This window comes from Lasiodiplodia theobromae (genome assembly GCF_012971845.1).
Source record: "Lasiodiplodia theobromae strain AM2As chromosome Unknown scaffold_20, whole genome shotgun sequence".
In the NCBI taxonomy this organism is placed as follows: domain Eukaryota; kingdom Fungi; phylum Ascomycota; class Dothideomycetes; order Botryosphaeriales; family Botryosphaeriaceae; genus Lasiodiplodia; species Lasiodiplodia theobromae.
Genome location: NW_023336409.1, coordinates 515,615 through 543,463, shown reverse-complemented (window position 1 = coordinate 543,463; position 27,849 = coordinate 515,615). Strand labels below are relative to the sequence as shown.

General features: G+C 54.9%; 9 protein-coding genes across 9 annotated transcripts; 6 read left to right on the top strand and 3 right to left on the bottom strand.

The window, feature by feature from the left end:
* Positions 1-106: 106 nt before the first annotated feature.
* On the top strand, positions 107-1,159 carry LTHEOB_6945 (Phenazine biosynthesis protein; the record flags this gene model as incomplete). Its single annotated transcript, XM_035516256.1, has 2 exons — positions 107-350; positions 444-1,159. 2 exons carry the CDS (start codon positions 107-109, stop codon positions 1,157-1,159), a joined length of 960 nt encoding a protein of 319 aa, XP_035371912.1.
* A 311-nt stretch (positions 1,160-1,470) lies between these two features.
* On the bottom strand, positions 1,471-2,783 carry LTHEOB_6944 (Branched chain alpha-keto acid dehydrogenase E1; the record flags this gene model as incomplete). Its single annotated transcript, XM_035516255.1, has 3 exons — positions 1,471-1,508; positions 1,555-2,114; positions 2,167-2,783. 3 exons carry the CDS (start codon positions 2,781-2,783, stop codon positions 1,471-1,473), a joined length of 1,215 nt encoding a protein of 404 aa, XP_035371911.1.
* Positions 2,784-3,342: 559 nt separating this feature from the next.
* LTHEOB_6943 (uncharacterized protein) lies at positions 3,343-5,862 on the top strand (the record flags this gene model as incomplete). Its single annotated transcript, XM_035516254.1, has 4 exons — positions 3,343-3,602; positions 3,672-3,898; positions 3,968-4,640; positions 4,698-5,862. 4 exons carry the CDS (start codon positions 3,343-3,345, stop codon positions 5,860-5,862), a joined length of 2,325 nt encoding a protein of 774 aa, XP_035371910.1.
* Positions 5,863-6,671: 809 nt separating this feature from the next.
* Positions 6,672-8,720, bottom strand: LTHEOB_6942 (Udp-galactose transporter like protein; the record flags this gene model as incomplete). Its single annotated transcript, XM_035516253.1, has 1 exon — positions 6,672-8,720. One exon carries the CDS (start codon positions 8,718-8,720, stop codon positions 6,672-6,674), a length of 2,049 nt encoding a protein of 682 aa, XP_035371909.1.
* Positions 8,721-9,111: 391 nt separating this feature from the next.
* LTHEOB_6941 (CDK-activating kinase assembly factor mat1) lies at positions 9,112-10,360 on the top strand (the record flags this gene model as incomplete). The annotated part of the gene is made up of 2 exons (XM_035516252.1): positions 9,112-9,506; positions 9,556-10,360. 2 exons carry the CDS (start codon positions 9,112-9,114, stop codon positions 10,358-10,360), a joined length of 1,200 nt encoding a protein of 399 aa, XP_035371908.1.
* Positions 10,361-13,085: 2,725 nt separating this feature from the next.
* LTHEOB_6940 (uncharacterized protein) lies at positions 13,086-14,298 on the bottom strand (the record flags this gene model as incomplete). Its single annotated transcript, XM_035516251.1, has 6 exons — positions 13,086-13,345; positions 13,398-13,662; positions 13,737-13,818; positions 13,874-14,091; positions 14,144-14,214; positions 14,265-14,298. 6 exons carry the CDS (start codon positions 14,296-14,298, stop codon positions 13,086-13,088), a joined length of 930 nt encoding a protein of 309 aa, XP_035371907.1.
* Positions 14,299-16,254: 1,956 nt separating this feature from the next.
* LTHEOB_6939 (alcohol dehydrogenase) lies at positions 16,255-17,881 on the top strand (the record flags this gene model as incomplete). The annotated part of the gene is made up of 3 exons (XM_035516249.1): positions 16,255-16,703; positions 16,759-16,874; positions 16,929-17,881. 3 exons carry the CDS (start codon positions 16,255-16,257, stop codon positions 17,879-17,881), a joined length of 1,518 nt encoding a protein of 505 aa, XP_035371906.1.
* A 4,625-nt stretch (positions 17,882-22,506) lies between these two features.
* Positions 22,507-23,692, top strand: LTHEOB_6938 (Aldehyde reductase; the record flags this gene model as incomplete). Its single annotated transcript, XM_035516248.1, has 4 exons — positions 22,507-22,759; positions 22,812-23,168; positions 23,219-23,341; positions 23,394-23,692. The coding sequence occupies 4 exons, from the start codon at positions 22,507-22,509 to the stop codon at positions 23,690-23,692; spliced, it is 1,032 nt and encodes a 343-aa protein (XP_035371905.1).
* Positions 23,693-24,494: 802 nt separating this feature from the next.
* Positions 24,495-27,680, top strand: LTHEOB_6937 (Snf2 family helicase; the record flags this gene model as incomplete). The annotated part of the gene is made up of 1 exon (XM_035516247.1): positions 24,495-27,680. One exon carries the CDS (start codon positions 24,495-24,497, stop codon positions 27,678-27,680), a length of 3,186 nt encoding a protein of 1,061 aa, XP_035371904.1.
* Between the last annotated feature and the right edge of the window lie 169 nt (positions 27,681-27,849).

Genomic DNA, 27,849 nt, shown 5'->3' with positions numbered 1-27,849 from the left:
GTAAGCTATATTAGTTGCCCTTGACATCTTTGTGCAACTCGAATATCAACAACCATCTTACACAGAATCAAGCAAATAGTTTGGATAACAAAATTGAAACGCAACCATGAAGCTGCCTTTCACCACTTTGGACGTCTTCACCACGACGCCCTTCAGCGGCAATTCTCTTGCCGTTGTTCGAGTGCCTGCGTCCTATCGCAACACCCTCACGGAGGAGAAAAAGCAGAAGATTGCGACCGAGTTCAATTTGTCTGAAATCACGTTCTTGCATGAGTCGTCCGAGAACGATGATGGCACAGTCGCCGACTACGACATCTTCACGGCGCGCTCGCGCATGACCTTCGCCGGCCGTAAGTTCCCCAGCCCCCACGGCGAACCACGACTCCAATACCCCTCTCACAAACCACCAATCAAACGTCCTATCTCTAACGCAATACCCCCAGACCCCACCATCGGCACCGCCATCTTCGTCTCCACGACCGGCGCCCCGCTCTTCCCCCACACGCACTCCCTGCGCACCCTCGCCGGCACCATCCCGCTCGACTACAACGCCTCCACCCGCACCGCCTCGGTGCGCCTCCCCCACGCCGTCTACGAACACTCTTTCCGCCCCCCTCACCCCCTGCCTCCTCCCCCGTCTTCCCCTTCTCCCACTAATGATGCCTTTTCTTCTTCTTCCGTCCCCATCGTCTCCATCGTCCGCGGCATGGCCTTCTGCCTCGTCCCGCTCCCGACACTCAACGCGCTGGGCAGCATGTCCGCCGGCCTCGTCCCCGTCGCCGACGCGTACGCCGGCAAGTGGCTCGACGCCGGCAGCGGGTGGGACGGCGGGTTCACGGGGTCGTTTTTCTACGTCGACCTCGGGCTCGATCCAGAAGCCGATCAGCGGCGCCTGCTGCGCACGCGGTCGATCGGGACGAGGGAGGATCCGGGGACGGGCAGCGCGAGCGCGGCGCTGTGCTGCTATTTGGCGCTGAAGGAGGCGAAGGAGAAGGGTGCGGGGCCGTTTGAGTTTCATCTCGTTCAGGGGGTGGAGATGGGGAGGAGGTGCGATATTTTTGTCAAGGTGGTGAGGACGGAGGATGGGGCGGCGGTGAGTGAGGTCGTGTTGACGGGGAGTGCGGTGGAGGTCATGGAGGGGTTTGTTCGTGTGGAGTGAGGAGTTGAGGTTGGGGAAGTATTGCGTACAAGTGTATCTAGCGCAGATGATCGTGACTGCATCCTCGAGGGATATTTTTACTTGTAGCTGGATAGTTGAAATTTATCTTTAGGCGATTGGGGTCTACTTCTACTCTTGAAGTTCTGATTACACATGATGTTCAAATATGATCTTTCGGTGTGCTCGGAATGCAGCAAACGCTCAGTTTGCGGAAAAACAATGCCATGCCGCAAAACCTTTCAATATTAGATGGAATCATGCTAAGGCGCCGGCAGAAAAATGCGAGGAGACATGCTATTTCATTTTTAACACTAGTACTCGATGACTTTTCGAATCGCATCGTATATCCCTGAACAATTAGTGATTGAAGTTTGGGAGGGTTTAGTTGAACTTACGGACGACGTCGGGAATGTTAAAATTTTCATACAACAGACCCATGTGCGTACTCCATCCTGCAACACGCTGCACAGGTGCTTCCAGTCTCAAGAATGCACCTTCTTGAATTGTTGCTGCGACCTCGGCGCCGACACCAGAGTTTATCATACTCTCGTGCACGACGATGGCTCTCCCAGTCTTGTTCACACTGCTCAAGATGGTCGGCCGGTCCCAGGGATAAATGGTTCTCAAATCAACCAACTCAACGCTGACACCGAAATCCTTCTCGGCGGCAGCGATGGCGCTTGAGCAATTGTACAAAGGAGTGCCATGGGAGATAAGGGTCACATCTTTTCCTTCTTTCAGAATTTCTGCTTTCGACAAAGGCAGGGTGTATGCTTCATTAGGCACTTGCTCCACGGCTGCTCGGTAGAGGATCTTGGGTTCCATAAACACGACGGGGTCGTTGCACGCGATAGATGCTAAGAGTAAGCCTTTGGCTTGAATTGGCGAGCGCGGAACCACTACGCGCAATCCAGGAATATGGGTGAAGAGAGCCTCAGGTGATTGAGAGTGGTATCTGAAACAAAGGTTAGCATGCCCGAAGGCCAGCCAACCAGCTTTGGACTCACAATGCACCGTGCCCTACACCCCCCATGGGCATTCGTACGACGAGGCCTCCAGCATGCATGTCCGTTGTGCCTGCCCTGTACCTCACTTTGGCTGCCTCGTTCACTAATTGGTCGAAGGCTGGGTAGACGTAGTCGGCAAACTGGATTTCAGCAACTGGCTTCATTCCTTCTAGCGCAGCACCAATGGCGAACCCCACGATGCCTTGCTCGCTCAGCGGAGTGTTAAAGACTCTCTCCGAGCCAAAATCGTTGGCTAGCCCCATGGAGCATCGAAAGACGCCACCGAAGGCTACATCTTCGCCGAACACGAGCACGCGATCGTCGGTCGACAGGGCATGGCGCAGGGCGGAGTTGACGGCCTGAAACATATTCTGGCGCGTAGTTTTCGAATCGCGGACATGCTGGGGCAGCTCGGGATTCGAGAGACTCGACTTGGGGGTGTGGGCGAGCAGCGGGGTGGTGGCGTAGTCGATGGGCAGGTTAAGGCGGGCGTTCGGCGGATGTGTGGAGTAGGGCCGTCGGGGATAGATTGTCGCTCGGACAGACGTCACAAGACGTCGTGGTGACAGTGGTACACGCGATTTCATGACAGCTTCGACGAGTGCGGGGCGCAACATAATCTGGGGAAGAGATGGGGATGTCTGGCGGGGATATGTACCAGAGTGAGAGCGGCTAGCGGCGGCATAGCTGGAGGCACGCAGGAACCCATGCGCCAGTCGTGAGCGCGCTTCGAGGCCGCCGAGAAGTGCTGCACGGCGCTGCGGAGGGCTTGGCTAGCGGCCATCACTTGCCGCTTTCCGCATGGGTTCGCAGGCGGCGGCTGGCACCGTCAGAGTTCGCCCGGCTCCTGCGGGACTGTACCGGCGTGCCCGAAGACGCTTCTCGTGAAGACTGTGCATATCAGCCCTGCGAGGTTGACCGACACGCCCAGGACCCAACACCAAGTGGATGCGCGCGCGTGGACTGTTCTGTGTGGCTGATTGCGAGAAAAGAGTGGTGCCGAACCCCGTTGACCGCCATACGTGCGCTCGAAAAGCGCGCGCCCTAGGGTGATCTGCGCGCAGACTGCGACCCTCCCAGAGCCCTTCAAAACACCCACCTTCGCCATCCCAAGCGTCGACTCGTCCACGTTGCTACACGCGACAATACCCTCCCAGCCCCTCTGCAGGCTTGCCAATGTCTCTGGTCTTCGCGAGGGCCCTTGCAAGCGGCCCTTTTGCTTCCAATGGCCTCGCCCGAGTGAGACCCATTGCGCTCCTCTCGGCCGGCCTTCTGCTGTCCGCCGTCGGACATGCCGCGCCACTCAAGCACATCCCCATCGCAGTCCTCGAGGAGGATCTGCCCAAGGATCCGAGCGATGCCAGCCTCTGGATCTACCTGAGCGTCGCCGTCGCTCTCGTGCTGCTTGGAGGTGTCTTTGCCGGTCTAACCATTGCGTAAGTGTCGCACCCTCGCGCCACCCTCGTTTTCACGTCGCACCGTCACTGACCGCTGTCTCGATCCAGCCTCATGGGCCAAGATGAGATCTACCTCCAGGTCCTCGCTGCGTCCGGTGAAGCCTCCGAGCGCAAAAATGCCGCACGCGTGCTTCGTCTTCTCCAGAAGGGCAAGCACTGGGTCTTGGTCACACTACTTCTCAGCAACGTTATCACCAACGAGACGCTGCCTATCGTTCTCGATCGCTCGCTTGGCGGAGGCTGGCCGGCCGTCGTCAGCAGTACCGTCCTGATTGGTAAGTCCACCTGATGCGTGATTTTCGCCGCCACTCTCCATTGCTGCGCCGCTGACACTGTCGCGACAGTCATTTTCGGTGAAGTTGTCCCCCAGAGTATCTGCGTCCGCTATGGCCTGCCAATTGGAGCATGGATGTCGCCCATCGTGCTCGGCCTGATGTGGATCATGTGTCCCGTCGCCTGGCCCACTGCGAAATTGCTGGACTACCTCTTGGGAGAGGACCACGGAACAACATACAAGAAGGCTGGCCTGAAGACGCTGGTTACTCTGCACAAAACTCTTGGCGAAAGCCCCGAGGAGCGTCTGAACCAGGATGAAGTTACAATTATCAGTGCTGTGCTGGATCTTAAGGAGAAGCCCGTGGGCAGCATCATGACCCCGATGAATGACGTTTTCACCATGTCTGCCGATACCGTGCTCGATGAGAAGATGATGGACACGATTCTCTCGGCTGGCTACTCCAGAATCCCCATCTACCAGCCTGACAACCCGCGAAACTTCGTTGGCATGCTCCTGGTTAAGCTGCTGATTACCTACGACCCCGAGGACTGCAAGCAAGTCCGTGACTTCGCTCTGGCCACTCTTCCTGAGACCCGCCCCGAGACCAGCTGCCTGGACATTGTCAACTTCTTCCAGGAGGGCAAGTCTCACATGGTGCTTGTTTCCGACTTTCCCGGTGAATCGTTTGGTGCCCTTGGTGTCGTTACTCTCGAGGATGTGATTGAGGAGCTTATCGGAGAGTGAGTGTCAAATCCCCACGTAAATTACGCCCGGTTCAAGCGCTAACACTGCATCAGGGAAATCATCGACGAGTCTGACGTGTTCATTGATGTCCACAAAGCCATTCGCCGCATCACCCCCTCGCCCCGCAATCGTGTCCCCAAGGGCGAGATCGTCGCCGAGCGTCATCTGGACGAGCTCGATGCCGATGAGAATACTGCTTTGCTGGGAAACGAGACGCGCAGGAAGAGCACCGACAGCAGTCGTGTGTTGGGAACCAGCCCTCAAGTCAAGTTCTTGATGCGTCGCAGCAGCAGTGGTCATGGTTCCATCGGAAAAGCCAAGCCAATGAGCCTTCGCAGTGATACTCCCTCCGAGTTGAGAGAGCATCTCAAGCACCTTGGACCGTCCAATGCTGCCAGCAACCCTAGGTCTACTCGCATCAGCACTGTGAAGATCAAACCAAGTGTCAGCACCATCCCTGAAGGAACTTCTGAAAATGGAAATGGCAAGGCCCCGGCTGCTCCCTCGGAGCTGGACCCCCACCCCCTGACCGGACCGACCGCTCTCTCGGGTGGCATCGGTGAAGGTGTTCTCGCCAACAGTGGCAGTGACGCCAGAGATGGTGCTCATGCTGTCGCTACGAGCTATGGCGCTATTGGAAACAGTGCGCCACTTGCTGACTCCGAACGCCCTCTGTCCAAGAAGTCCTCGAACGCGAGCAACTCCTCATCTAAAAAGAAGATTGTTATCGACAATCGCCCCTTCGGCGACCGTAGATCGAACAGTTCTAGCACCGTTGGCTCGGTGAACAGTGGATCCGCCCCTCGCTCTCCTAATGCCGGAAAGTCTGTCGTCAGGTCGGGCTCAATATCGGAAAACGTCATCGACGTCAATGGCGTCAAGAAGATGGTTCTCGATGTCTCGAGCAGCTCGGACGACGAGCAGGATCGCAAGGGTTCCAGCCACTCTCATCACTCGCACGGTTCGTCGCACAAGAATTGGGGCAGCAGCAGCGGTCACAGCGGCTTTGTTAACATCGAGTCTACAGCAGGTAAACAGTCTGAGAGTGAAGCTGGCCCCGCTAACGTGGACGGCTCAAAGGATGACTCGAAGGATGACTCAAAGGATGATGACCATGCTAGCGCCACTGGTGATAGCCAAGTACTGCCTGGTGTTTCCGGAACGCAAAAGAAGAAGAGGAAGAAGCGTGCCAACAAGAAGAAGAAGGGTACGTGGTAAGGCAGCGTGAAGTTTCTAGACGTTCACGAGATGCGAAGACGAGTTGAGCCAGTTATCTGGCAGAGGAAGACTTGATGGATTTTCTTTTTCCCGTTGAAAGCGTTCGTTCATGGGTACTTTGGCGAAGGGTTATGAGGGGATCATTCCATTGTTTTCCTCCCTTTCGCATGTATGTCATTGTCGATGTCATTCCAAGGTGGTGGGCAGGGCTTTCCGTTTTTTGTTCTTCCGTTTCCAATATCTCTTTTCCTTTACCACGAATCACGTTTCCGAGTGCTAGCTGTCTCGACGCTTTCGCTGAGCACACGCATTTCGAAACGTTTTTCCCTCGAGTAACAGGCGCTGAAGGCGAAGAAAGTTACGAGACGACGGAGACACTGTCGATGTACGATATGGACTTGTACGGAAAGGGTTTCCTTCTCAAACAAACATACTGGTACCACATCTTATCCTTTTTCCCACTGCGCTTTCGTAATTATTCGTTCTTTTCAATTACTGTTGTTTCGGGATAATTTATCTCTTTCATTCACCTTTTGCCTAATGTGATGAGGGTAATAGGTCGATGTAGGCTCTTTTTCAAATAGATATTACTATCCCAGAAAGCATCTCTGCAAAGCTACGTCTCTCCGTGACCGTGAAACTTGCAAGTGTCCACTGTGGGACCCCTTTGCACTACATATGCGCAGTTAAAACTCCATAAACTCCATCAGACCGTACACGAGAACATCCCTCCTCCCCCTTCATCTTCTCTATCCCATACCATTTAACATAGTTCCCCGCCTCCCCTCTCCCTTTCCCCAGTCACCGCTTCAAATCCCACCCCCCTGCTCCGCCGCCCTCACCCTGGCCGCCCTGAACCTGCTGACCTTGCGCACGCTGCCGTCCTCGCGCTCCTCGACCAGCGGCTCGCCGCCCGTCGCTTCCTGCTCCTCCAGCGACGGCCGCACGAAGCCGCCTTCCTGGCGCTGGATCATCTTCGCGCGCAGCTTGTGGTACGACGTCAGCGCCTCCTGCGACAGCGTGGCCGGGTCGAGGCCGTCCGGGTCAGGGGCAGACGGGTTAGCGGCGTTGTGGTCGCGCTCGACGATAGTAGAAGCGAGGGTGGCGTTGGGCGGGCCGGTGGGGGTGCGGCGGGGGAGGATCTCCTCGTCGGCTTCTTCGTCGTCGTTGGGTTTGTTTTCTTTTTCCTTGCCGCCGAGGATGGTGGAGGGGAAGGAGGTGGCGATGGGGGTTTGTGGGTGGGCGGCGCGGGCGGCTTTGAAGCGGGAGGTTTTGCGGGGAGGGGGGGTGGAAGGGTCGGAGGAGGAGGTCGCGGCGCTGCTGCGCTCGATGATGGCGTCGGCGATGGGGCGGGGTTCGGTGGAGATTTGAGGGAGAGTGTCGGAGGCGGGCTTGGGGGCTGGTGCGACGTCGACCGCGTCGGCGAAGCGGACGCCCTTTGAGGACGAGGATGAGGAGGCGGTGGTGATGGTCTCGGCAGCGGGGGCAGACTCTGTGGTTTTGTCGTCGTTCTGAGGCTTGGTGGATTCTTTTGGCTTGGTTGCTTTTTGGGGGAGCAGAGCTGGTGGGATTTCCTCATCCGTCCGGACGACGAGCTTGTGCACGCCTTGTGCTTGTTGGAGCATGTTGTTCAAGTTTGCGTCTTCGGGTGCTGGGCCCAGGTTTTCGATCATCTGGGCGTCCAGCTTCTTCTCCAGCTCCCTCATCTTCTGCAGGTATTCCTCAGTGATGACAGGCCTGCTTCTGCCCCACTCGTCATCCTCTTCCACCTCCTCGATATCGGAGTCCTCCTCTTCATAGTCGTAGTCGTCGTCACTGCCATCTTCCAGGTTCATCTCCGCAACAACGTGGCCCACCTCGTTCAAGCTGTACTCCAGCATCTCACGCCTCAATTTGGAATCCTCTTCAGACTCGTTCTTGGGAATCACGGGGTTCTGGATGCCCGGGTTCTGCGGGCCCGCGATCTCAGTACGTACGATCTCGTCTTTGTCGTTCAGCTCAACGACACGACTGCCAGGCTTGAAGTTCATGTGGGCGCTGACGGTGTCATTGATCTCGCCAACCCCAGAGGAAGCGGCGGGCGCCTTCGTATCGGGAGTAAAGGAAACCGACTTCTTCCGGCGAGGAACACGATCTTCTGAAGTTGAAGAGCTTTCGGCTTGTACCGGAGCCTTTCCTGACGCCTTGGAAGGGCCGGCTGCCTCCTGAGCCTTTGCTTCCGATCCTGCCTTAGCGGGAGTAGTCTTTGCATCGTCTGATATTTCCTCAATTTTCGACGAACCCTCGCCGTTCTTGTTCTCCTCGTCGGGAAGGTCAATACCAGCTTTCTTCAAAGTCTCCATGATCTGGGCCGCTTGGTTTCCAGGCTGAGAGATGGAGCTGGAGATCACATTTCCTTCCTCATCCAGCTCTTCCCGGATGTCCATAAGCGGCCCACCTTCTTCGTCTTCGAGGCTAGGATTGCTGATAATGAGGACCTTGCTTAGCTTATCCTCCGCGGCATCGACCTGCTTCTGTACAGTCTCCACGTTCTTCTGCACGTAGTCCTGCCTGCGCGAAATCAAATCGACGACCTGATTCGCGTTCCGGCTCATGTCCTTGCCCAACAGTTCCATGATTTCCTTTTCATTGACAAGCTCGCCGCCAAATTCGCGGCCAAGCTGGACCATATCCTGAGCAGTGGGCTCGCGGCCGTTTGATGTCTTCTTGAATCCCTGAATCTCTTCCTTCAGACCCTCGTACTCGGCGTCCCATGTTTGCCAGTGCTGCAGCGATTTGCGCAGCTTCGCAATTTGTTCTTCGAGGCGTAGACGGTGGCGCTCAAGGTCGCCAAGCTGGTCGCGAGATTGTGCGCTCATTTTCGCAGGAATCGGAGGGTGGACGACGTTGGGTTGGTTGTAAGATTGGTAGCCTGGTGGTCGCAAAAAAAGTGACGCGAGCAGCGGACAGAGCGGAAGGCACTGGAACTGATGGCTGAGTCCAATTAGAAGTGGCCGATCTTCGGCACAGATTAAACTTTGATCGCGACAAGGGTTAAAAAGTCTTTGCCAGCAAACGCCGCAAACCTCCGACAGCTTTGAAAGCACGGACAACGGCCCGCCACTGCAGGCTGAATCGAGCAGCTCCACCGACACGCACCCTGCATCCTACGTCGACCACGCGCACGCCCTCCCAGACCGCTACATTGCGGGCGATCTGCGCGCCTGCCCCCAAACCTAAACTACACAACACCTCAACACCGCCTTCACGATGTCCCGAGCAGCGCGCCGCGAGAGCGGGCCCCAGGCTGCGAAGGGCTCGCAGCAGGCAGTTGAGGACGGCGGTGAGACACTGCACGCCCGCCTCCAAGCAGCTTTGACCTTCGACTCCGCCGAGAGTGCTAACAAGAAGCCTGCTGTACCAGACATCTGTCCCGTGTGCAAGTCGTCGCGTTACCTCAACCCCAACATGCGCTTCCTCATCAACCCGGAGTGCTACCACCAGATGTGCGAGTCGTGCGTCGACCGCATCTACTCCCACGGCCCCGCACCCTGCAGGATCGTCGGCTGCGGCAAGACTCTACGCAAGAACCGCTTTCGGAAGAAGACATTTGAGGATATCCAGGTTGAGCGGGAGGTGGACATCAGGCGGCGGGTGGCTGCTGTGTAAGTGCTGTGGGTGTGAGGTTGAACGGCGGTTCTCACACAATTGTAGCTTCAACCGCCGCGAAGAAGAGTTCGAAACACTGCAAGACTACAACGACTACCTCAACGACGTCGAGGACATCACCTACGACCTCATCCACCGCATAAACGTCGAGCAGGCCGAGGCCAAGCTGCGGAAGTACGCCGAAGCGAACCAAGCCTCGATCAAGGAGAACGAGGTGCTCGCCCTGCAAGAAGCGTCGGCATGGGAAGCACAACAGGCGGCCGAGAAGGAGCAGGCCAAGCTGCGCCGCGAGGCTGCTCTGCGCGAGAACCAGCAGTTGGAGCGCGAGCGACTGGAAGGCCGCAGGGACGTCATCAACCAGTTGGCCAGCGGCCAGGGCGACGCCACTAAGATCGCCCAGGTCCACCTCAAGCGCGCCGGCCAGACCCGCATCCAGCCTTCTGGCCCCCGCGTACCGGCTGGTGCGGCTGCGGCTACGCCGTCCAACGGTGCCCCCGGTGGTGATCTCGGGGGCGGCTTCCAGATCAAGGGTCTCAAGAAGAAGGTCGTCGAGGTGGAAAAGCCCTTCGACCCCTTTGGCGGGGATGCCGAGAAGCGCGAGTATGCTGTTATCCAGGACCGGTACGCCTGGAACTGGCTAGATGACTACTACTCGAAGCCAGTCTACGCGGCCGGCGGCTGCGATATCCAGGAGTACTACTCCCACGCGCTCTGTGATGCTTTCTCGGGCTTCGGCATCTTCGTGCAGGACGAGATGGAGAACAAGGACATCACGGACGCACCACCGCTGGCTACACAGGCCGCGGCTGCGGGCGCAAAAGCCGACGTGAGCATGGATGACATTTTCTGAGTTTTATACCCGTTGAGCATTGGGCTGGCGTTATTTGGAGCCTGGAGCCTGTCGAGTCCTACAGTCTTTGGGCAGCCTAACCCGGGACCATCTGGCCTGTCCTTCCCCACAGTGACCACACTGCGGATGATGACTCTGTCCCTTACTTGCTGGAGCCGCTGAAATGCATCAAGGCGAAGGAGTTCGACGTCATCCTCACCATCTACCTTTCTAACGAGCCCATCGCCCAGTCTGGAAGCATTCCATTCCAGATATCTAGGCGTAAACGCGAGGGTATTGGTTACCTCGTGTCTCCAAGCGATGACTGAAAATATAGAGCGTTGATAGATTAGTGCTGGGCAGGGATCTATCAATAGTTACCCTGGCAAGCTGGCGTCTTCCACATGAGAGGCAAGAGGCGACAAAGCAATAGTTATTTATAGACGAAAAGTCTGTAAAACAAATAGTACGACTAGCTAATGGAGCGCATTGTCCGGTGTTTTGGCACTTTTTGGAATGAACACAAGTCACGCCAGTTGTAGAGTACCATGCATCCCTCTGATCATTATTCTACGGAGGGGTATTGCAGCAGAAGGCTAGCGTTAATGTCTTTCGCTCATTTCATGGCGAGTTGAAGCTATCATCCGGACGTGTATGTAGAATTTTTAATTCGACATTGTCGTCCAGACGATAGCTTCAGCTCCCCATGACATGAACGAAAAATAAGATTAACGCTGGCCTTCGGATGCAATACCCCTCTGTAGATTATGGTGTCTGCTTTCGGCGCTTGGCATAGGCAGCATTCCTGATATTCCACTGATGCGGGACTGTCTGCCTGGCCTCTTGCGTCGTGATACCACGCCAAGGACGACATGTCGCTGTATGTGCGTGCGATGAGCTTGGGTTATGCAGGCGAGCCGGCGCTTCCGCCCCCTGAAGCGCTATGAATCCCTGACACCCTCCTGTAGGCACAGCCAGATGTGACAGCAATCAGCAGGGAAAGGGTAGTACAGCATGCGGCACAGTCGCAATCCTGCAGGCATGTAGCTTGGTTATCAGAAGGTCTGCGGGGTATTTTGCCAGCCGTTTGCTTCTTCCTGCGACTGAGGCGGGCCAGGGAATTCTGGTATTTGTACTTCTCGTCTTCCTGAGGTTTCGTGTTCCTTTTACACGGCCTGATCCGGATCGACACCGCTCGTACTTGTTCGATTGTCCACCATGCCGGCTAAAATAGTTCCAAAGAAACTACAATTGCCAAACGTCTCATCCTCCAAACATCTCGGATTGAAGGCTTATTGGAACTCAGTCCAACAAAAGAACAAAGGCAATCATGAAGGGTGGGTGACGGTCAAATGGGACGATATTGCGGACGCGTATCTTCAGGTACATGAGCAGTTCAGCGGAAAAAGCTCTCCAGGTTACAAAACTGCACTCAAGGAGGTAAATTCTTAAACACGATGCACACAATTGCTCCCTCTAGCCATTCTTTTTTTTTTTTTTCAAAAAAAAAGATCGCTTATGCTGTCGAGTGCCTCCTAGGTTTGCTCGCCTGACCTTCGAGCCGAGTTTGAGAGGATCAGAAAAAGTTCAACCAGAGCAACAAGAAGCAGCCGAACTTGCAAGAACGGCGGAAGACGGAAGCCGGCCTCACGGTTCCACATCCACACAATTACGACAAGAGGGGCAATTGGACCTACGCTGGGTGGATTGGGCTCGTGAAGGCGGAGAATCCGGATGTAGAGCTGACCAGGGAGATGGCGGACGAAATCTTGGGGAAGTTTGAGATGGCGGTGATAGACATGAGGGGTGGCAGCAAAATAAGCAAGGAGAAGAAGGAAAGGTTGAGCCACGTAAGTCTTTCTCCTTCTCTGATGTGCATACTTTTGTTTGGATTACAGTGCCGTTGGAACTACTTGCGGGGTGAGATTGCGGCTGACTTTTCTTGATGAATAGATGTGGACGGAGAGGAAGGACTATTGGCGGAATGAGGAGAAGATTTCCCAGAGAAAGAAAGACCATGGTTTGTGAGCAACTTCCATTTTCGGTTTTGATTAAAGACAGAAAAGTCTATCTTATTCTTTTGGTTGGAAAGAGCATATATTCTGTTTGAGACTCTGTGGCGACTTTACACCTACATGTAGCCCGCATCTTTTGCAGCACTCCCTCAAATGTTCTTCATCCATTTGCACCTCGAGAAGCTCGCTTCTCTTTTCCGGAGGCACTCTCCCAGCGAACGTACACATTTATCGTTAAGACCTGTCTTTTCGCCCTCTATTCCTTCGGAGTTGCAGCGATCGTATCCAAAATAAATTGAACCAACTTGACGGAACTGCGGCTGTGGTTTAGGTTGACTAAATCACGGCTCTGCTATCTTCCTACACCCTGGCCATCCTTGATTATGACACCGAAGTTTTCGCTTTGTTGTGGGGGCGGATAGGCGAGGTAGTCGTTTTGGGGTTCCCGAGACAGCGTGATTTGTTGACTATTATTACATTTCGGAGCAGGAACTGAGTAGTGGAGAGGTCACACGGCCAGTTCCGTCGTGGATCTCTTACGACGGGTGGCTGTCGGCAACTCCGAGGCGGAATGTCTTGGCTGTGGGGCGTCAAATCTTCAGGCAGGATCTGTGCGACGCAACCCTTTGAAGAAAGGACAATTCGGTTACATTGGTGGGGTTTTTGCTGCCTGCAGAAGTAAGGGATATTCAAACCGGTGAAGAAAAGAGTCAAAGAGAGTCAGTTGACTACTACGGCTTGCCCGTCCAAACTTGCGTTAGGTAATCCTCCACACTGATGTGCTTGTTATCAGGCAGGAGTTTGTTCCACGTGTCAGACACAGTCCAAGCTCCCTGGGCGACGGACCGAAGAAATGTGATCATGACGTGGCGCGAGATGATCTCTCGGTGTTCGTCCGGGAGGCAGGGATGCGTGATCAAAGGGCACCACGACGTCTTGAGCTGGCCTTCTCTCAAATCTTCCAATGATACACTTTCTACTTTCATGGGACCTGCAACCGGGTTAGGTTTGATCAGAGAAAACAAGGCGAGGCTTCGGCTTACCTCTTAATTTTTCGCCGAGCCTGATCAACTCCGCCATAGTAATCTGTGTGCCTCTTATCCCACCGTCGACAGGCCATTTGCCTTCATAATCAAGTGCATCTGCGACCACAACAGCCATGTCCTGCACGGTGGTGAGGCAGAGGGAAAAATCGCCAGCGCCGACGGTGATGGCGCGGCGGTTGTCAAAGTCGACAAGCCATGGACTCATGGATAAATGTTTCGTGGTGGAGTATGGGAAGCCAAAGTAGTTTGTGAAGAGGCCGGGCTGAAAGAGGGAATATTCTAATCTCTTCTCCGAAGTCAATATAGACTTCCGGGACGGAATCGGGTCGCACTTACAATCCTCCCGCTGTTACATTCCTCAAGATATTCTCGGATTTCGTCTTTGAACCTGTAGTGCGGAATGCTCCAGTTCAAGCGACTGTATTCGAATGTGTTAGATGTTGGTTTCCAAGGGTGCAAACAACATGGCTTACCTTCCCCATTCCGAGGGCGCAAAGCGTTTGACTCCTGCTTGGATGGACGCGTCGATGAGGTTTTTCGAGTTTCTCACCGCGTTCATGTAGTCGAGTCCGGTGAAGAAGCACAAAACGACATCGGTGCCTCGCAGAACATGGGCCAGCGAGGTTTTATCGGAATAGTCGACTTGAATCCACTCGATGCCATGCTTGTCGACGCACGGGCTCTCGGCCGGCTGGCGATGGTCAGCCGAGGGTTGGCACACCACACCAGAAAGCAAACATTACCCTCTGCTCCAGTATGGTTACCTGGTGCTTGTTCCGGGCCAATATCTGGTCGATGACCTCCCGGGCGACGCCTGCAGGGAATGTCAGCAAGAGCAGCGGACGGGCTTGGCAGGGCACGCACTTCCGGAGCCGCCTGCCACGGCAACTTTGACCATTTTGTCTTGACGGACGACGGCGAGCGGATTTGCGGTTTCTGGCTGGAGCAAAGGGATCCATTTTGAATGCGGAAAGCCCGGGTTCGGGAGCGGGGACAGCCGATGTACAGGGTCTGGGTCGGGAGCATCAGGTCGTCGTTGGACGGAAGTTGCCGTCCGTATTGATCTGCCTGCAAATCAGGCAATGTGGAGCTGAGGCTTGGTGTTTTTTTCTCCCCAAACCGCTTACGCCATGAATTAGGGGGTTTCGAACCGCCCTCGGGCCTCAGCGGCGCCAGCTCCGTCTCAGAGTTGTCTCGGTTGCGACGAAACCACCGGTCGCTCTCATATGGCTCGCGGCGGAGAGACGCGGGGATCGGCGGTGAAACTATATCTCGCTGCGCATGTTTTGCCGACTGTGCTGCTTGCACATGACTATTTGCCCCCTCGCTCGTTGCTGCTTCCTGTTTGGGCAGGTTTCCCTTTCCTGTCTGGTACGCCGTGCTGGAGTATTCCGTCCGCACAATGCACTCCCGTGCCAATCATCCAGGATTTGCTGACGATCCTGCTTCAGATTTATCAGCGACTTCGCACGACTACGCGTTTCCCATCCCTATATTACCGACTTTTTGACGCCACGGCGCCATCTTCCGTGCTGACGCACGTCGGGCGGAGTGCATGCTTATTTCCTGTGAACTTTCTCATGCTGTGTGACATCGGATAGGCCTTTGTAGCCCCATACTCGCAGGAAGATCGCTTGGCCGGTCCCTCGTGGCCATGGAAACTTCCGTCTACCAATAGCTATGGACGGTGGCTCCGGGGCCGCTCTCTTTCCAGGACCTTCCTCGTCTATTTCGTCAGAAATCGCGCAGCCTGAGGATTAAAAGACACCAACTCACTCCTGCTTTTGTCTCCGCCACTCGTCCGTCCATTCTGCTGGGCGTGAATCGCTTGACCTCTCCAACCAGCCAGTGGTAGGCCAGCATCTCGAAGGCTCTACCACCATTCATGAGCTGCGGTAGACGAATATTCTCCCACCACCCTCCATATGGCCTCTTGTCGAATTTGTATTTTCTAAAAACGCTTGCTGCATCTGCCCGACATCGACTCCAGGGATCTAGGGTACTCTTGTGATGTGGCTACTCGATTAAAGATTAGATAATTGGTATGCGTGCTGCGTCTCACGAAACAAACCTCGACCTTGATTGGCTCGACACTTCGGTATTGAGTGACGAACGTGATAAAATATTAATCGCTCTTTTCCCTTGGCGTTAGAAGGCACTGAACCATTGGGTGATTCATGTTTCTTAGGCATTCCAGGAAGTTTGATAAGTCCTTGGAGGCCTTGATGCTTTCGTGGCTCATCGCTTCAGGCAATCGACAAATGGAGCGAAAACGACGTCTCCACCACAGTATGTCGAAACGTTGCTAGTTGGACCTGCGAAAAATAATGCTGCGGGGAATGGCTTGAGTTGCATCTTTTGATCGGGAATTATTCTGCTTTTATGTTGGCCGCTGAGATCCCTTGCCTGCTGTTGTTCAGCGTGTGAGGGAATGCACGACCGCCAAGCTGTTGTGAAACCAATGCCGGGCTTCATTGTGTTGGTTTGTGTGAAGAAGAGAGAGCTTCTTCGGCCGCTGCTCATAAGCTCCGAGCTCTAGCTGGGAGACTGACGCAATCTGGCGCTAATTGGCCAATCGGAGTTAGGGACCCCGCATTGCAGGGGCCATGTCTCGCCGTCGGCTTGCGCTTTGCGGCGATTCCACCATCACTGCCGCAAAGCCTCGGCCTCAGATGTACCTAGCTATCTACTCCACCATGGCCCTTCACCGCTGTCATCACCTCCTGCCGCCCTAATCCTCCGTCCTCCGCTGCTTTCCCCAGCCGACAGCTTCTCGGTGGGCCTCTCGAAAGAAGCAGCATCAGTATCAGCAGCAACAGCAGCAGCAGCCCCCATCTCTTCCCCGCACACGACCATGGCCGCCATCCGCATCGCACCTACGCGCGCCGCGCGCGCCACGAGCCTCCTGCGCACCATCCAGTACACGCACCCGCCCAACTGCCCATGCCACGGCAACCCGGCCCACCACCATCACCATCCGTCATCGGCACACCAGCTGCTGTCGTCGGCGCAGCAGTACGGCGCGCGGCACAATGGTCGCCGCAGCTTCGCCACCCCGCTCGATGCCTCGCAGCAGAAGGAGTACGCGTTCGAGATGGCTGCCAGCTCCATCCGCTTCGGCCCCGGCTGCACCAAGGAAGTCGGCATGGACTTCCAGAACATGGGCGCTAAAAAGGTCATGGTCGTGACGGACAAGACGGTCGCGAAGCTGAATGCCATGAAGCAGGTCCGTGAGGGCTTGGAGAGGGAGGGCATTGCGTATGAAGTGTTTGATGGGACGAGAGTGGAGCCGAAGGATAGCTCGTGAGTCTCCTCTGAGGTCTGCGGGATATGGACGATGAGGGCTGACTTGACGCAGAATAAAGGAGGCGATTGAGTTCGCGAAACCATACCAGGCCGATGCTTTCCTAGCAGTAGGAGGTGGCTCTGTCATTGACACTGCGAAGCTCATGAACCTGTACACTTCCTTCCCTGGTATGTTTCTATTCCCACTCATTGTATCTCAACTCACACTAACCCTCACACCAGAGGCCGACTTCCTCGACTTCGTGAACGCACCACTCGGCCGCGGCAAGCCCATCACCTCCAAGCTGAAGCCCCTCATCGCCGTTCCCACGACCGCCGGCACCGGTTCCGAAACGACGGGCACCGCCATCTTCGACCTAGTATCCAAAAAGGCCAAGACAGGCATCGCGCACCGCAACCTCAAGCCGACGCTCGGCATCTGCGACCCGCTGAACACGCGAACCATGCCGTCAGCCGTGCACGCGTCGTCGGGCCTGGACGTGCTGTGCCACTCTCTCGAATCATGGACGGCCATCCCGTACAACGAGCGCGTGCCGCGACCGACCAACCCGCTGAACCGGCCCGCGTACCAGGGCGCCAACCCCATCTCGGACATCTTCTCGCTGCAGGCGCTGCGCAGCACCGTCAAGTACCTGCCGCGCGCCGTGCGCGACCCGGACGACTTCGAGGCGCAGGAGCAGATGCTGCTGGCCGCCACGCTCGCCGGCGTCGGCTTCGGCAACGCCGGCGTCCACCTTTGCCACGGCATGAGCTACCCCATCTCCGGCCAGAACCCGGGCTACAAGCACGCCGGCTACCAGGTCGATTCCCCCATCATCCCGCATGGCGTTTCCGTCGCCGTCACCGCGCCCGCCGTCTTCCGCTTCACCGGCGCCTCGAACCCGGAGAGGCATCTGGCGGCGGCCGAGGCGTTCGGCGTGGATATCAGCAATGTGAAGAAGGAGAATGCCGGCGAGGTGCTCAGCGAGGCGGTGTCTGAGTTTTTGGTCAAGCTTGGCGATCAGCCCCGCGGCTTGAAGGCGCTCGGGTTCCAGAGGGGTGATGTCGATGCGTTGGTTGAGGGGACTATTCCCCAGGCGAGAGTGCTGATGCTGGCGCCTAGCTTGGAGACGCAGGAGGTGGAGAGGGAAAGGGAGCAGTTGAGGGGGTTGTTTGAGGAGGCGATGGAGTATTGAGTTGAGTAGTGGAGTCTGGGGTTGGTTTGAGGGTGAGTTCTTGTGTTGCGTGGCAAGAGCTTGAGATATTTACATTTGGCATGCAGATGAGCGTATCTGTCGTTGCAGTGTTCATACTAAATCGCAATCTTGACAAAAGTATTGGTGTATGTACAACTCCAATTCTTGGATATCCGCCTGCCTTCAAAATACTATTTTGTGACTAATCGTATTTCTGTATCATTCCAAGAACTATGCATATCAGGCCCGGGTTCCGGCGCGTCTAGATGTGCTGTGCTAGGTAGTAATGTCGGACTTGTGATCATTGCTGCCTTGCTTCGCCATGTACCACCTGAATGAACCTTTTGAAATTCTTACTCTCGCTTCTTGTCCCGTTTTCAATCTACTTCACCCTGTCACTCACGAATTTCGACCATTGGTCCTGGTATCGATTACAACCATGGCCAATTTAACATATTTCTCGCACATCTTCACGAAATCCTGGTCATTCTCGTGGCTTCCGTTTAGAATCGACCGATTACTGAGGCTTCCGAAAGGATGGAGTCTGTCATTTGGATTCTGGGTGAAATTTAGTGCGGACGATGCAGTCATTCCGGATGTTTCTTCACCGTCCGTATGTACCCCCTGAGGACGTGCACTCCTAACACCCTTTGCCAATAACCGACCAAGCCTTGTTTACATCTGTTCAATAGTATGAATGGCTGGAAAGTGCCTACGAGCCTCTACCAGACCATGCAACCATAAGGTTGTCCTGTGTTGCTCCTGGGAAAGACTCCGAACCACTAGAAGGGTCCTTTTACCACCACAACATATGCGAACACCCTTCATACGAGGCTCTGTCTTATGTCTGGGGTGACGCTAGAGGCTATGAAGTATGCCATGTAGGGAAGTCTCATACCATACGAATCACGACCAATTTGTCGACGGCACTTCGGAAACTTCGTTTGCCTGGGACGTCTAGACTCCTTTGGATTGATGCGCTTTGTATCAACCAAGAGGATATCTGCGAAAGATCGCATCAGGTGCATCTGATGGACCAGATATACCGCCAGGCCGACAACGTCCTCATCTGGCTTGGCGAAAAAACGGAGCATAGCCATTTTGGCATCGAAGCTCTGGCCTCCTTCAGCGATAAGACTGCTTCACTTTCCAATGCACCTTGGCTACAGGGGCCACCTGAGCTTTGGCAAAAAGGAATACAAGACATCATGGCACGCTCGTGGTTCTGCCGGATCTGGGTGGTCCAGGAAGCTGTACTCTCCCGAAAGGCTACCATCATCTGTGGTACGGATCAAATGAGCTGGACAAACGATCCACCGAGTGTTCGGGCATTTGCAAGATCCATCAAGCTTGCAGCGCTGTCACCTGGATGGTCCGAAGTCGGCTTGACGGATGTGAGCCTTGACGGCTTTCTCGGTTTGCTCGAACTCCAGCTGAGGCAATCAGTTGCCCTCGAGAAGATTCCGCCGCCCGACATTCTGGATGTTGCTTATTCCATGCGGCATAGACAAGCTACCGACCCTCGGGATAAGTTATTTGCTTTTCTCAACTTGGCCGAAAGTCGTGTTGTGAAGCATCGGTTTCAAGTGGACTATCGTAAGACTCTACATGAAGTCTTTGATGACTTCACCAGGGTCTTGGAGAGCGGGGATCTGGGGGCAGTGGTATCCACTTTAGAGGAAAATGATACAGGTAACGGTGATGAGCGTATTCATCTTGAGAGTGGGACGGCAGATTCCGAAAAGTGACCTGTTGGGGAACGGGCAGCTGTTACCAATTAATCAGAATCTCCGAGACTGAATCGTGAGGGCATCGACGATGTCGCTTCTATCACATTAATTCAACATGCATGAGGTTTCTGCAAGTCACTTTATTTTCTCGGCCCGATCCGCTCGAATTTGTCCACCAATTACGCCACTCTTTAATGCGGACCGACCCAGCGGTTTTCTTACGTGCGATAAGCCGGGGCATGTGGTCTGAGGGATTGATTGTATCTGAACTGTTCGGAGTTAGCCGCGCGTCAGCTACCCGGCAAGACTCCGGGCCGCGAAGCCTACTCTTTTTAAAGCAGAGAGGTTTCATGGAGCGATCGGTGACTCTGGTGCCGAAAGAAATCCATGCGGTTCCATGGTACAAATTGGTTCAGGGACCCCGCCAAGGCCGAAAAAGATGCGGGCAGTCGGTGAGGGCATGCGCGGTTTCTGAATCGAACGCACAGAACACCAAAAAAATGTTGACTGCTCAGAGCTCTCTCGAGGCAAACAAAAAAAAGGCAAAAAAAGTAACTTTCTTAGCTGAAAGTGGTTTCGATCCACTGTCCTCCGGGTTATGAGCCCGGCGCTGTGAGGGTTGTTAGTTAAATGTTCATGTTGGCGTTCGAGTGGGAACTGCTTACCGCTTCCGCTGCGCCATTCAGCTTTTCTTGGCAAATGAAATCGCGGCTGTTGTATATATACCTACAAAAAAGTCTTTCAGCCTCCACAACCGCCGCAGATGTCATCATTAGTCCAAAATTTTAGATGAATATGGAGTACAGGAGGTACGATAATATCCTACGGCAACTTTAGCGGCCTCAAGAAAGGCGGTGCGGCGGTCGTCGTTGCAAACCGGCGCTGACTTTGCAACCACGGCAGTTACGCCGAGGTCGGACGCCTCAATTCGGATCCGTGCATAGGATGAGGTGGGATGTATTGTCGAGTAGTCTCTCGGCCGATCCATCAAGCCAGTCTGTAAGTCGCACCGCTAGGTTTCCACCTCTTGAATTTTCCGCTGCTTACTAGAATCGAGGCCTTGTTTCCGCGACTTGAGCATACGCGTATCTGCAGGTTGGAGAACACCGGACTAGCTTGGCGCATGGCACCGTCTGAGACGGTCCCGTCGATGCTGACGCCGAACAGATTCTGCTTGGGCAGCAAGGGACAGGTATCTTTATCGCTGTCAATAATCAGTAACTTAGCTGCTACGAATCATCTGTCTGTTATTTGGAATTAACTTTATACGTATAGCAGGGATCGCCATATCATCATGGATGCCGTTGATGCCATCTACATTTACCATCATAGGCTACTTTCAACAAAACGAAGTAAAATGAAACTGTGGTGTGTAGGGAGAAAATCCCGCGCACTACTGGATGCGGGACTTTCTAGTTTTATGCTTCGCTCGGCGGTCCCATCAAGGTGCTAGCTTCATGTTCAACCATCGTGCACTTGCGGGAAGAACGCACAACTAAAGATTCAAGAGGCCCATTCACTGATGGAGTATATCCCTGAGCAAGTACGTTTTGTGAAGAAAAGAGTATTCAATTGATTGTTATACGCATAGCCAAAACCTTTCGGCTCTTGTTGAGTCTTTGCATCGATGAGATTACATGAGCGGTTTATTTTTGCACTGCTCAAGTCCAAAACCACTCATGTACGAGCACGCCTAATCGGCTTAGGCTCTCACTATGCGGGGTCGTGAAAACGAGTTGCCTCTTTAGCGCTTATCAACCGTGAGATTCCTGGAACCCTTATCCTATCCTTGTCTTATCATCGTTGACATAGCGATGATCGACGGGGTCGAATTTGTAAAGTGTCGTACGAGGCAGGGGATAGCGCGCTTCTCTTGAATGAGCTTGCAATTCGCGAGTCGCTTTAAGGTTCTGGCGCCGGCTGCCGATCCGGGGAAAAGAATGCCATTCCTGCTGCTGTATCACGCCAATGCATGTGCTCTGCATCCGGAATCATGTCAATCATCTCACCATCTTACACCACCATCGCGTTCACCTCAGCGGCTTCGCACAGCCATTGAGCGCCTAATTTCGCGGACTGTCTCTCGTATACCAGTACGGCCGAATGTAAAGCATTCGGAGCAAACTCGTTGGATTTCGGGGCACAGTTCATGCTTGGCGGGCGTTGAATTTCGTGCTCGAGTGGCACCCAGACACACTTTTTGTACATATGTGCCCATAATCCCGCTTAAGTCCGGGAAATGCACAGACCGCAAATGCTGAACCGGGAATCATCGTGAAGGATCAACCCAGTCCGAGCTTGAGAACAGGGTAAGCAACGGTCTTACTCCACTTGCGAGATTTGTGAGCAGCGTCACAGTGCAAAAGGTCTGGGTCAATTAGTGCCCGGTTACCTCGTTTGGGTTCAATTGATGAGGGAATCAACTCAAGGGAGCCTTTTACTTACGCAAACTTCAGGCATTTCGTACCTCAAGGCAAGAGCGGGGCACTGTTGTGCACGCAAGGCAATGGCTTTCATCAGGTCAGGATGGGCGAACGGAAAGATAGAGTAAGATTTATATTCCTAGAAAGAATCAGCAGACCGAGATTACTGATATGGATGAGCATTTGCTACGCATCATATTGTAAGCGCCGTGGTGGTGCATCGGAGGAGCGGTGTGTCATAAACACCGAGGGCGAGACTCAGCGGAGGAATGCGGATCTCTATGACCCTTGTCGGGCCCACCATGACGTTGTGCGTTGGTCAATGTCGGAATCCCTCCGTCTGACACACGATGGACGTCTCGGCGAAGCCAGGGTCTACCCCACGTAGCTTCCTACGTATAAGTATGCTAGTGGGGTGCTTATTTTCCGTTCCTCGAAGCCTTTTCTCTCCGATTGTGCCAAGTCCAGTACCATGTCGCCTCTTGCCAACCCCGCTATCCCGAAAGGATCGACCGTCCTCGTAACCGGAGTCAACGGTCTGATTGGCTCGCACGTCGCTGATAAGTTCCTGCAGAGTGGCTACAAGGTCCGCGGAACAGTGAGAGATACCAAGAAGAATGCATGGATGAGCGAGTTCTTCGACGAGAAATATGGCAAGGGCAACTTTGAGCTAGTTTCTGTCCCGGACATGGCAGTTGAAGGGGCATTCGACGAAGCCAAGAAGGGTACGAGTAGCAAATTCTAAACTTCAGATGGATGAGTGCTAATATCATCCAGGGGTTGCCGCATTTGTCCATGTTGCCTCGAACGTGTCCTTCGACAGCAACCCGCAGAACGTGATTCCCACGGTCGTCAATGGAGCCCTGGTCGCGGCCAAAGCGGCGGCCAGCGAGCCCAGCATCAAGCGCTTCGTTCTCACTTCCTCAACTTGGGCGGCTCTCATGCCAATTGCAGACACCAAGCAGGAGATTGATGAGAAGGTTTGGAATGAGGAGGCCGTGAAGGAAGCGTGGACAGAAGGCGCAAGATCTCCAGCGCATGGCGCAATTGTCTACGGAGCAAGCAAGGCGGAGTCTGAGAAAGCTTTGTGGAAGTGGGTCGAGGAGACGAAGCCAGAGATGACTGTGAACTGCGGTAGGTCATTGCTCATATCTGCAGTTGCTCTAGCTGACATGTGGCATCAGTTCTGCCGTCTTTCAACTTTGGCAAGGCCTTGTCGTTGAAGCACCAGGGTCATCCATCTACTTCGTCCTCGATTCAGGCGCTTTGGGAAGGGAACATCGAGCCTATCAGGTATTATGTGCCACGTAAGTCTCCCCGAGATTATGGTCAGTACAGTCGTCTAATGAGATCCTCCAGAGCATTTCGTCGACGTCGAGGATGCGGGATGGCTTCATGTGGCTGCAGCCATTCATCCTGATGTCAAGAGTGAGCGCATTTTCGGTGTGTCGGAGCCATACCAGTTCAACAAGATCCTTGAATGGATGCGCAAGAATTACCCGGACCACAAGTTCCCCGAGGACTTCATGCAAGGCCACGATCTCACCGAGTGGAAGCCGCGAGGCCGGGCTGAGGCGCTGTTGAAGGAAATGGGCCAGCCGGGATTCACCACCTTGGAGGCGTCGGTGCAGAAGAACCTGGAGGGACTGGCGTATTAGGCGCGATTGTTTGGCTGGAAGAGTACAGCTACTGCGGCCAAGTCTAGAGAATAATAATGCACTGTGAACGATCAATCTGGCAGTGATATTCGAATGGAAAGCTGGAGTGATGTGAACGACGCGAGGCCCGGTCGGGGAAAGATGGCCTGTACATAGCGCGTCGTGACTTCGCGACGCGTTCTCCGGGTGGGTGGGGCGTCGGCACACAAACGCGCGGTTGCCGGGCAACGGGCTATCGGCGATAACACTTCCGACTCCATCAACACCTTATGCCGCTTCAGTCTCCAAGCTGCACCTGCCCATCCCCACGAATCCTTAGCGCCGGGCACCCATAAAGGTTCGTTTCTTCCGTGCCCCGTTGATCTGCCTTAAAGCTCTGACCCTCATGACTAACCACAGGAAAGACTCGCGCCGCGGGGTATTTCGACCTATCAATAACCTTTCTTCGCAATCGAGCCCTCTCTTCTCTCGCCACACCACGACCAAACCGCAATCCACACACGCTCACGCCAACGAAATCTCGCTCGAAACATTGCGCAATCTTCCTCGCACTTCGGATACCAGCAAGCAGACAGGTGTGCTACACAACGAACTGCTAGAACCTCGGGCGCTGGATAGCCCAGGCAGCAGCCTGATTCTCGGAGACGATAGCTCGCTGTTCGACGAGCCCGGACTTGGTACCGAGCTCAGCCCACAGTTACCTAGCCACACGAATCCGAAACAACACCCCGCACCACACTCGAGAACCGCTCAACGCCCCGATCGCCCCGTCCATACTTTACGTCACACGTCACAGCACACAATGGTCAACGAGAGGGAACCGCCTAGAACGTCTTCCCAGCAGCCACCGGCACGTCCGGTCTTCGGTGTGCCCAACGATGCCCCCAAGTTCGGCGAGGCCAGTCCTCTGCGAAACCCTCTGAAGCGGGACAAGTACTCCAACCTCTTCCACCAGCACAAGCCGGGTGTTTCACGTCCCGAATTTCACAAAACAAACACTAGAGGATTCATTCCTGGTCAGCAGCAGAACGAGGATGTCGTCGAGATCCCTAAACCGTCGGCCCCGAAGCCGCACACCATCGCTCCTACGCCTAGGCCCGTCTATTCCTCCGCTCGCCCAGTGGGAGGTTTCCAGCCGATCAACGAGCACGTCATGCCCAGGCCCATCGATTTCTCGGGAGAGAAGAAGAAAACCCACATCGACCTGACCAACAGCGATGACGACGAGTTCGACCCCGACGCTGCCATCCGTGACGACCGATTCGGCGCGGTAGATCCCTTCGCCTACGTCGATGCGAACCAAGCAAGCGAAAACATAAAGAACCTGTTGGAGGGCGCTTTCGATGATGAGGATGACAGACCCAAGACTCGGCTGCGCAAGAGGAACCAGGCGAAGAAGAGCGCAGACGAAAAGGTCACTAAATTGGCCGACAAACTGAAGGCCTTGGAAGTCAAGGCTGCAGAGAAGGAGAAAGAAGAAGAGCCTGAAGAGGAGGAAGAGGAAGATGACGGCACTGTGGATGGCCTGGCCGTCAAGCTTCTTCCCCACCAAGTCGATGGTGTCTCGTGGATGCTCGACAAGGAAGTCGGCCAGCGCAAGAAGAACGGAGTCCTGCCCAAGGGCGGTATTCTGGCTGATGACATGGGTCTTGGCAAGACCATTCAGGCTCTTGCTCTCATCCTTACCAACCCCCGCCCGGAGCCGGAGGAGCCCTCGGAAGAGAAGCCCAAGGATAAGAAGAAGAAGATCCCCTTAACCGTCTGCAAGAGCACTTTGGTCGTCGCACCTCTCGCGCTGATCAAGCAGTGGGAGAGCGAAGTCAAGACCAAGGTTCTACCTTCCCACAAGCTCAAGGTTCTCGTGCACCACGGCCCTTCACGTACCAAGCGCGCTGAGGACCTGAAGAAGTACGACATCGTTGTCACCACCTACCAAATTCTGGCTTCGGAACATGCCGCCAGCTCAGATGGACCCGATGGTCCGAAGATTGGCTGCTACGGTGTGCATTGGTACCGCATCATGCTCGATGAGGCTCACACCATCAAGAATCGAAACGCGAAGATGACACAGGCCTCGTACGCCCTCAGGTCCCACTATCGCTGGTGCTTGACTGGAACTCCCATGCAGAACAACCTCGACGAGCTTCAAAGCTTGATCAGGTTCCTCAGGATCAAGCCGTACGACGAACTGAGCCGCTGGAAGAACGACATTGCAGGACCGATGAAGAACGGTCGCGGAAACCTCGCCATGCGCCGACTGCAGGTCTTCTTGAAGGCCTTCATGAAGCGTAGGACCAAGGATGTGCTCAAGCAGGAAGGCGCCCTCAACCCCGGCGGAAAACCCTCTGCGGATGGTCAGAAGAGCGAAGGATTCAGGATTGTGGGACGCAAGGTTGAGACTGTCATTGCGGACTTCAGCCCAGACGAACGCAAATTCTATGACCGTCTTGCGGACAGAGCACAAAGCCGTCTCAACGAGCTCATGGGTGGAGAGAAGGCTGATTACATTGGCGCTTTGGTCCTGCTCCTGCGTCTGAGGCAGGCTTGCAACCACCCTGAACTGGTTGGCGGCCAGGTCGGCAAGGACAAGGATGCTATCAATGGCGCTGGCTCTGGTATCCCCAAGGAGATGCAGACTCCACGGAAACCCAGAGCAGAAGAGAACAAGGACCTGGATGACCTTGCAGACCTGTTTGGTGGCATCAGTGTGGAGACGAAGCATTGCGACGTTTGCCAGATTGAACTATCCAAGGCCGAAGCTTCTGCTGGTGCTGTGAGGTGTGCGGACTGCGACGCTGACCTCGCAGATCAGAAATCGAAACACACGAAAAAGAAGCACGTATCAAAGAAGAAGGCCGAGAAGAAGATTGTTGAGTCTGAAGATGAGGATGACGAGGACGAGGACGAGTCCCCCAGGAAGCCTACCAAACTCATGCGCAAGAAGAGGGTCGTTCTTGACAGTGATGATGAAGATGAGGAGGGAGAATGGCTCGTTCCTGAGGATCAACGCGACGTTGAAGACCTTGGTAAGGCCGGTGGCACCGATGACGAGAACGCTGAAGGTGGCGGTGACTCGCTGGGCTCTGAAGACTCGGAGACTGATGACGACGAACCCGAGACGCCTTCAAAGACAAAGAAGAAGATCATCAACCTCGTTTCATCAGACGAGCAGCAAACGGAAGACTCTGCCGAGGAGTCGGAGGAGGAAGATGAGGACGAGGACTCCGAGGCAGAGACCGACAACTCCTCGTACGATGACGAGGGCCTAGTCCCTTCGACCAAGATCCGCCAGCTGCTGGACATCTTGGATAAGGAAACCCCCGACCATAAGGTCATCGTATTCAGCCAGTTCACGTCGATGCTGGACCTCATCGAGCCCTTCCTCCGCAACGCAGGCCACCGCTTCACGCGCTACGACGGCAGCATGCGCAACGACCTGCGCGAAGCCTCGCTCAACAAGCTGCGCAACGACCGCGGCACGCGCGTGCTGCTGTGCAGCCTCAAGTGCGGCTCGCTCGGCCTCAACCTCACAGCCGCGTCGCGCGTCGTCATCCTCGAGCCCTTCTGGAACCCCTTCGTCGAGGAGCAGGCCATCGACCGCGTCCACCGCCTCAACCAGACCGTCGACGTCGTCGTCTACAAGCTGACCATCACCAAGACGGTCGAGGAGCGCATTTTGGACCTGCAGGAGGCCAAGCGCAAGCTCGCCAACGCCGCCATCGAGGGCGGCAAGGCTATCAATAAGCTCTCCATGCGCGACATCATGAACCTCTTCCGCCGCGACGCCGAGCACGAGCACCCCGTCGACAACACGCACGATATGGAGTTTGGCGGCAAGGGAACGTTCAAAGGCGTGCTCGGGCGCGCGATCGAGGGCCAGGAGGAGGCGGCGGGCGAGATGAATGTTAGGGATTGGGCGAGGGCGAAGCCCCAGTTCCAGAAGAAGAGTAGCGGGCGCGCTGAACACTCGGTTTATGGAAGGAGGTAGAGCTCTCTTTTGATGTATGGGGTTGAGGTTGATGTGGGGGCATTGGGCTGTTGGTTATGGTGTTACGATCTTTTCGGGTTGGTTGGAGGGGTTCTGTCGCTTTGATTATGGGCATGTCGGGTTTACGATGGAAAAACGATTCGGGTGCATTGCTATGATAGAGGTTTAA